Source organism: Neolamprologus brichardi, chromosome 23 (assembly GCF_056152115.1).
Source record: "Neolamprologus brichardi isolate AB-2024 chromosome 23, ASM5615211v1, whole genome shotgun sequence".
Taxonomy (NCBI): Eukaryota; Metazoa; Chordata; class Actinopteri; order Cichliformes; family Cichlidae; genus Neolamprologus; species Neolamprologus brichardi.
This window is the reverse complement of record NC_142125.1, coordinates 3497373-3506148: the sequence shown is the minus strand read 5'-3', so window position 1 is coordinate 3506148 and position 8776 is coordinate 3497373. Positions and strand designations below refer to the sequence as shown.

The following is an 8776-nucleotide window of genomic DNA, read 5'->3' as shown; positions in this document are numbered from 1 at the left end:
CTTTTCCATTTGATTACATTTTGTATGATGGATTATGCAGAAAAAGTAGAATTGGGCTGAAAGATCTATCACTTTATCACCTATTCAGGTTGTAAATCGTGTTTTTAAAAAGTAACTAAGTAACTAAGTAATTAATTACTTTTGAAAATAAGTAATCAGTAAAGTAACGGGATTACTTTTTTGGGGGAAGTAATCAGTAATTAGTTACTGATTACTTTTTTCAAGTAACTTGACCAACACTGGTGGTGACTGCCCCAGTGCTAACAGCTCAAACTCTCAATTTAGACATTTAGACATGTCACAGCACTACTTGAATTTGAATAACTAACTTCAGTTCATACCTATTAGTTATGATGTAGTTTGGCAATTTCACAAACCAAATGCCATCAGGTAAAAAAAAAAGTCTGGCCATATCTTCTCTGCCCCAAAACTCAGACAAACACTGATGTAACCTTAGCCCTCATCCTCAGACAGATACTTGTGGTGGATACTTCCACCAAAAAGCAGACAGAAACTGGCAGCCCTTTAGAAACCAAGGAAAAGTTTTGTCTTTACTAACATTCTCTGTCACACTAAAGATAAATCACTGGTTGGTCTCTTCTTGAGCTCAGTCCTTTCAGCCTGCCAAATGGTTGCAATACAAACTGAAATTTGGCTATTTTCATCAACAACAGATGGATTTGCGAAGTCTAATGCTGCTCTCTTCCAAACTTCAACCAAATGTAGTTATCAAAGAAGTTAAGGAAACCAATCTAATCAGAACCCTGTGCTTTCACACTACAGAATACCACAACATCACATCTACAGGACAGCAAGTAGGTCGCATATATTACACATATATTACAGATATATTACACACACACATTACATTTATTGTTACATATATCTGCATGGTGCCCATCAAAAGTTGGATTACGGTGGTACATCAGTTGTCATTTACTTATCGAGGACATAAAATATTCTCGAATTCATCGTTAATAAATAAAAGCGATGTGTGCATACTTAATATACATACTGTAAATCTATGTATGTCTAATTTTTAACAGAACATTTTTTTAGTGGGTGTGGGTAAACAACAGGAGTGGAGGGCAGTGGGTCTACGGCCTGAGAGGCCTTCCTTTTCCACCACCAAAGTTCCTCCTTCGCTCCCACTACACTTTGCATTCCCAAACATCTAACTCACCACTGGAGCTTGCGTCATTGTGCCCTGACTCACTCACTAATGTGCATGCATATGCACACACACACAGCAGAGCAATGGCAAATTACTGAGCCTAGTTTTCAGGATCTGGTGACCTGAAGCATTTCCTCTTTCCAACACAGCACCAAAAATCTAGGAAGTGTGTTTCCAACACCGAGCCAAGGCCTTTGGAGTGTTTTTCTTTGGTTATAAATGTGTTGTCAGAGTGTCTGTACATCTCTTGCTCTCAGGGTAAAGTCAACAGCTGTGGAGGTCATTCATTAATCTACCATGCCTGGGCTGACACTTGTAAGAGGACCAGACTGCCTGTAACCCCTCACTATCTGTGATATCACAGAGCCAGCGATACAGCGGGAATAAGAAGAAGCTGTCTGCTCGGCTGCACCTTGGCCTCCTGCTTTTTCTGTCTCTTACCATCTCTTCTTCTTTTCATCACTCTTTGTTACGCTGTCGGTCTGAGTTAGCCAGAAGAGCCATTTTCCAGCCTGTCCAATGCTACTCAAGCTCCTTCGATCCAGGAAAAACAAAGAATGCGAAAACAAAAAAATGGAAGTGATGGACACTTTGAAAAACAGAGCCATTCTTAGAAAAGAGAAAAAGGGAAAACTAAACAAAATAGCCCCCGCTTTCACTTCTTTTTTAGATGCTTTTAAAACACATCAAGGATGACTACCTTGCCTTGGAATAGGCTTATCGAGCAGCACAAGTCAAATCAATCTGTGACCGCAGAACAAGGCCTTGGATCCCGTCCTTAAACTTCACTGCAGTTTAATCATGTGTAGTTTTGTATTTTTTTACTTTCACTTTTAGGTCGAAATGACTGAAACGTAGTCACAGTCAAAGTATATGTAACCTAAACAGACACGCAAATTATGCTGGTTATAGGTTTAACATCGATCATGTCATTGATATATGGCTGTATTTTATTGAAAGCTAAATGAAAAGCTCATTTTTTCCATGCACTTGTACTTTTCTCTTGTCATTTCTTTTTCTTCCCATAACTGTTAAAACTCTTCACAACTCCTTGAGCTTTTTTTTTTTGTCAGTTTTCTTTAGGTTTCAGTAGGTAAACAACCACAGATCAGCAAATTTCTTACGTTTTTTAGGGCAGATTTCCTACGAGAGTGTTAACTTTCATAAACTTGAGTGAATTTATGCAGATAAAAATGCAGTGCAGTTAGTTCCCACATAAAGTGGGCGGATGTGGTCTCACTACTATTTATCCGTCTTTACTTAACACTGAAAGCTTATGTTTGATTTGTTACAAATCAATAATGTCAGGAATTAAAATAGTCTCTCCATTGTTACACTATAGCAGGAAAAGTGGGGAAAGCAATGGGAAATATACACTCACCATTCATTCCTCAGGTATACCTGTTTAGTTTCTCATTTATGCAAATATCCAATTGGCCAATCACATGGCAGCAAAGTAGCGCATTTTAGGAATTTGGGTAAAGACAACCTGCCAGAAGGTCTAACCAAGCATCAGATTAGAGAATAAAGGCAATTTGAGTGACTTTGAATATGGCATCAGTGATGATGCCAGTTGGACTGGTGTGAGTATTTCGAAAACTGTTGATGTATTGGGATTTTCTCACACAACCAGAGAACACTGAAACATCAAGAACATCAAAAAAGAGAAAAAAAGAGGAAAAATCCAGTGAGCTGCAATTCTCTGGGTGAAAATGCCTCGTTGATGCCAGAGGTCAGGAGAGAATGGCCAGAGTCCATGAAGCTGATATGAAGGGAACACCGAGCCAAACAACCACTCATCACCACCAAGGTATGCAAAACAGCATCTCCGACTGCACAACACTGAACCCTGAAGCAGTAACGGGGAAAACCACACCACGAGCCACTCCTGAGAATAGGAAGCTGTGGCTACGAGTTCACACGTGTCACCAATGTTAGGGAATAGAAGCTTGGAAAAACGTTGCTTGCTCTAAGGAGTCTCGGTTTCAGAATTTGTTGTAAACAATATGAAACCATGGACCCATCCTGCCTTCAGCGGTTCAAGTTCACGATGGTGGTGTAACACTATCGGGGATATTTTGTTGGCACATTTTTGTTACCTTGATATCAATGGGACTGTCACTTTATGACCAGTGTACCCATCTTCTGACAAGCCATGCCACAGAGATCAAATAATCTCAAACTGGTTTCTTGAACATGACAATAAATTCACTCTACTGAAACGGGCTTGACAGACCTTTGGGATGTGGTGTAATGGACAAAATTTAAAGTGTTTCCAGCACCTTGATTAATGAAGAATTAAGGTAGTTCTGAAGGCAAAAGGAGGTCCAACCTGATACTAAGATACACTAAATAAAGTGGTTTTATGCAATAATGATAAGGCTTGCCATAGTGTTTTCTACCTTCTTACTTATGTCCAATTTTATTTTTGTTTTTTCCCTTTGAATGCTGTTCTGACTCCCTTCTGACTCATGATTAATAACAAATAACAATAACAAATGAAGAGTTGAAGGAAAATACCACCCTGCTGGCCAGGATTGATGAGGCTGGGACAGTCAAAGCTGGAGAGTCAAAGTGAAAGGATGCTAGAAAGTTCGTACAGAACCTACTGTGGATATTAAGGAGGTCAACTTTACTACTTTTTAAGCAGACAAGGACATGAACCTTTGATTTTACATTGAGTATATCTCCTTTTTGGAACTCACAAATCCATCCCTAACCCTTTTCGTCAATATGGACCTTTCTGCAATGACCAAACTGTCACAACTCCACAAGCTAGAGATGACACCCATGTACGTAATACCCCAGTATCTTATCTGTTCAGAGTAAGTGCATAAAAGGAGAAGAAATTCGTAACTCTTCCTTTTCCATCCTTCCAGTTGGCTCCAATGGGAGAGGTCTGACCTATCTCACACTCCTAGAGCACTAAAGGGACTCAGTGATCCTTTATCTGAGCATGAAAAACAATGAGTGGATTCCAGCAACTTCTTGGCCTGTCAGTGGAGGAGAATATTCCACAGATAAACACATGATGCATGGCTGATTGTGTTATGAAAATGAAATATTAACCTTTGGATAGAGTGATATACTTTGGTTTGTGATTTTCCCCTGCAACATTTCCGGTGTTTTTAAGGAATATGATTTTATACTGGTAAACATCAAACGATCAAAACAACAGGCGTGCTACAGTGATGTAATGCAAGCGGCGTATTAAGGCCCAACGGGCAAAATCTATTACATGTGTTGCAACAAGTAAGAGCAGCAATTTTATGACACACTGGAAGAAACAAATTAGACGTTCTTCTCTGAAATAGTTGACCACGGAGAACAAAAACAAATCGCTTTGACCTACACTTGGAAAATAAACGGTATCATTCACACTGCACGGCTCAAAAGTGTAGCGCAATGACTCGCGTGGGTTCGACTTCTCTCCTGACTCATAATTAATGGTGAAAACCAAGTGGAGAGGTGAGGGAAAATCCCGCCCCGTTGGCTGTGAGGGGTGAGACCGGGACAGTCAAAGCTGGAAGCTGGAGAGTCAAAGTGAGAGGACGCTGGAAAGTTAGGACAGAACCTACTGTGGATATTAAGGAGGTCTTTACTAAACTGCTATTTTTAAGCGGACAAGGACATGAAACTTTAATTTTACATCGAGTGTATCGCCTTTTTGGAACGCATCAATTCTGCGTCTTTACGCACGAGAGGAAAAAACAAATAAAACAACAACTTCGACATTTTTGGAAATCTGCTCATTGCAAGGATGTTCAAGCCAGCCACAGCATTCTGACAGGTAGGATAACTTTTTAGATTGCGCAAAGACTGTGCGCTAACAATGCACGAGCTCTATGTCATTTTTGATAACTTTCACAAAACTGGAAAGTCAGGAAGAGGAAAGTTACGCAGAGGCAGGATTTCAATTAAAGCCTCTGGCATTTTTTACTTCTGTAAAGAAGTTGGCTGTAACACTGCGCCTTGTTTCTGAAACTGGAAGAAACTTAATTTATGTTCAGCGTCATTGTGAGGGGGGCATTTCTGGATCATTTAAAGACCTTTATAAAAGTCTTTTCTTTTTTTAAGGAAGGAAAGAAAGAATAATAAATGATGGCATAAACACTCCCCAGACTCATTATTCAACTATAATGCCAAAATTGTAAGTACTTGAAGTAAGTGGTAGTGGATAGAACAAAAGAACTGACAGTTTAGATCATCTGATTTTTTCAGTTTCTTCATGAGACCTTTTTATTTAACCTGTAAGTGCCACTGCTATCTTTGTCAGGACACTTGTCTGAAGGGATTTTTGTTCTGATGTACTTATTTGCTTAGTTGCATAGCTTTAAACTGGCAATACTTTCCCTTTTTTCAATGCAGATTTGATGTTTCTATAGAATAATATTCTTTAGTTCCTAAACTGAGTAATTTTTTAAACGTTATCTTTTAACTTTTCTTCACAGGCTCCTCAAAGGATGTGACTCTGCCAACTTGACCACCCTTGCCTCTGTGTCCAGTGCTGTGCCGCCCTCTGCTGTGTGACCGAGGAAGGTCAGGAAGGGCCAGGCAGTATGAGTAATCAAATAGAGGAGGGGATGAACCCTGTCATCATCATCCACTACAACCACTCGGGAAAGTGGGAACGGCCCCGCGTCAGTGGGGCCTGTAAAATGGTGCTGCTGCTCCTCATCTGCGTGCTGATTGTTCTGGAGAACATTACAGTTCTCCTCGCCATCTGGAGGAATAAGCGCTTCCATAGCCGTATGTACTTTCTCATTGGAAACCTAGCGTTGTCGGACCTGCTGGCTGGGGTGGCTTATATGGTTAACATCTTTACCTCGGGACCCAAAACCTTCTTCTTGACGCCACTGGAGTGGCTGGCCAGAGAAGGCAGCATGTTCGTAGCCCTCAGCGCTTCAACCTTCAGCCTTCTGGCCATTGGGATCGAGAGGCACATGACAATGGTGCGCCTGCGCCCCTGCGAGACAGCAGGTCGAGGTCGGCTTCTAGCACTGCTGGTAGCCTGCTGGTTTGTGTCGGTACTGCTGAGTGCTCTGCCCAGCCTGGGCTGGAACTGCCTAAACAATCTGCCTTCCTGCTCCACAGTGCTGCCACTCTATGCTAAGAGTTATATTGCTTTCTGCATCAGTGTGTTCAGTGCCCTGTTGGTGGCCATCATTATACTCTACATCAGGATCTACCGTCTGGTGACCTCCAGTAGCCGCAGGGTGAGCAGCCGGCCTTCAGAGCGTTCGTTGGCCTTGCTTCGTACGGTGGTTATCGTGCTCGGGGTTTTTGTCATGTGCTGGTCTCCCTTGTTTCTCCTGCTCCTGCTGGATGTTGGTTGCAGTCCAGATAAGTGCCCTGTTCTCTACCAGGTGGACTGGTTCATTGCCCTCGCTGTACTCAACTCTGCCCTTAACCCCCTCATATATACTCTGTCCAGCAGAGAAATGAGAAGCGCATTTTTCCGGTTGCTGTGCTGTTGTCAGACCAGCATGGAGCACACTGGGAATCCTGCAGCGGGCAACCCCAACCTAGGGACAATCATCCCCACAGGAGAAAACAGCAAGACAAGTTTCGGTGGAGGAGGGGGGAGCGGGGATGGGAAGTCTACAATGAATAGAGGGAAGGTTCCCACACCTGTGAACTTAGACAACAAGCACGGAGATCCCTCCGCCACCGCCGTGCCCCATCCTTCAGGGCCAGCAGACCTGCTTTCAGCTGTACTTGTCAAGGCGGGAGCGCTGCCAGCCCTCAACAAGTTTTAAATGGAAAAGCCTAAATGAGGCGTTACAGCTACACAGAAACAGACTGGTCTGATAATCCTGCTACCAGACACTTTTTGCTTGTACAGTGTCGTTTGGGAAGCACGGCTTAGATGAAGTATTGATAAAATAATTCAGAAATTCATTTGGAAGCAAATGCATCTGATTCTGAATCATAGTACAAAGAAACTCTTTTAAAGCCAGTCAAAGGAGCTTGCAAAGAAAAGCGTCTGGACTTCTTTAAGTTGCTTGAAGACGTTTCACCTCTCATCCGAGAAGCTTCTTCAGTTCTAAGGTCAAATGGTGGGGAGTCCCAGATTTAAACCTAGTGGGAGTTTCCCCCCACAGAGGGACAAAAGGACGAAGAAGCTTCTCGGATGAGAGGTGAAACGTCTTCAAGCAACTTAAAGAAGTCCAGACGCTTTTCTTTGCAAGCTCCTTTGACTACAATGACCTGGATGACTGAGAACCTTCACAGACATCTTTTAAAGCCACTATTTACAGGAACTCAGATGTCTTTTCCAACACTAGACTCACTCGAATATAGCGTCGGAGACTTACTTGGATTTAGAAATTTTCAACATTGAATTCATATTGTGACTGCGGATGCCGTAAAGTAGGATTTACTCTTTTAGTGTTTTGTCAGTCATTGAGTTAATTTTTTTTTCTTGTCATTTTAAGCAAAAATGATCAAATTCTTGCACTTTTCTTTTTTTTTGCATGTACTATACGCAGGAAATCTTCAAACCTGCATTTTTCATTACTTGACTTGATAGACTATTTATTTTCTGTGAGAACATTTGCCACCTTAATGCTACACAGCAGTGTTTTATTTTTGCTTTGTTTTTTGCTTTGTGTGCATGAAACCCATCATGGTACTAGGACTTTACCGTTCACTTTATTATTGATTATTTGCAATGCACTGTGAGAGAAACCTATTCTATAAGTTTAGTGCCAGACTAGCAGCCTCATCAGGCTGAGATGTGCATAATTACAAACCAAAAACAACAACAACAAAAAACCTGTTGGTTGAAGGAAAAATGACACTGCTAGTAGTTGATTCTTACCACTAGTGGGCAACATAGTAAAGCATGCCCTGATGGTAGTGCTGCAGGAGGTGGTGTTAATTTGTGGGATTCAACTCATGGACGTTTCAGGCTCAGCTCTTCATTACTATTCTTGGTTCATCTTTTCATCAGTCTAATCTAGTCAACAGAAGCTGCACTGTGAGCAAAATCGGCCTGGCTAATAGCGACAATCGTGAAAACTTTAGGGTCTCATCAGCACATCTACAAACCACTTGCCCATCAACTAACCACTAGTAAATACGAGTGTTGGATGTGAATTATTTAAAAGTTGTAGACTGTAAATGACATTTATGCTGAGGGTGATGTATTGCCTGATACATTAAATAGCAAATAAAATTCTATTCGCTTTTATCCGCTTTTCATGCGTCATTTTGTTTTATGGAATCAGGGGTTCGTTCCGAATCCCCTTCCTCTCATTTCGTCTGTCCCTGTGATCGCTGCATAAATTTGCTAAAGAATAGTCGTAAAACCCGATGATAATAACCTTTTGCCAGATGAATGGTAGATTCTGCTACTATCAATCCTTCATAAGATCCTTATTGAAGTCTAAGCTGTGAATTCCACACATTTATTAATGTGCGGTATAATTTTCCGTTGGTTTATTAATTGCTTTTCACAGAGGAGAGAAGAAATGTCATCAGATTTAACCTGCTGCACTCATTTAATACCCTAATGGGAGCACGTTCCTGCTATCTTACACGCCTACACATGCAGACATGGGTCAGACGCTGATGAATAATGCAAAAAAAATTTCTTCA

The 8776-nt window shown here is 41.4% G+C and overlaps 1 protein-coding gene across 1 annotated transcript; it reads left to right on the top strand.

Annotated features, from left to right (window-relative positions):
* Positions 1 to 4723: 4723 nt before the first annotated feature.
* s1pr3a (sphingosine-1-phosphate receptor 3a) lies at positions 4724 to 8359 on the top strand. Its single transcript, XM_006800439.3, has 2 exons — positions 4724 to 4964; positions 5626 to 8359. The coding sequence occupies exon 2, from the start codon at positions 5734 to 5736 to the stop codon at positions 6931 to 6933; it is 1200 nt and encodes a 399-aa protein (XP_006800502.2). The 5' UTR covers positions 4724 to 4964; positions 5626 to 5733; the 3' UTR covers positions 6934 to 8359.
* The last annotated feature ends 417 nt before the right edge of the window (positions 8360 to 8776 follow it).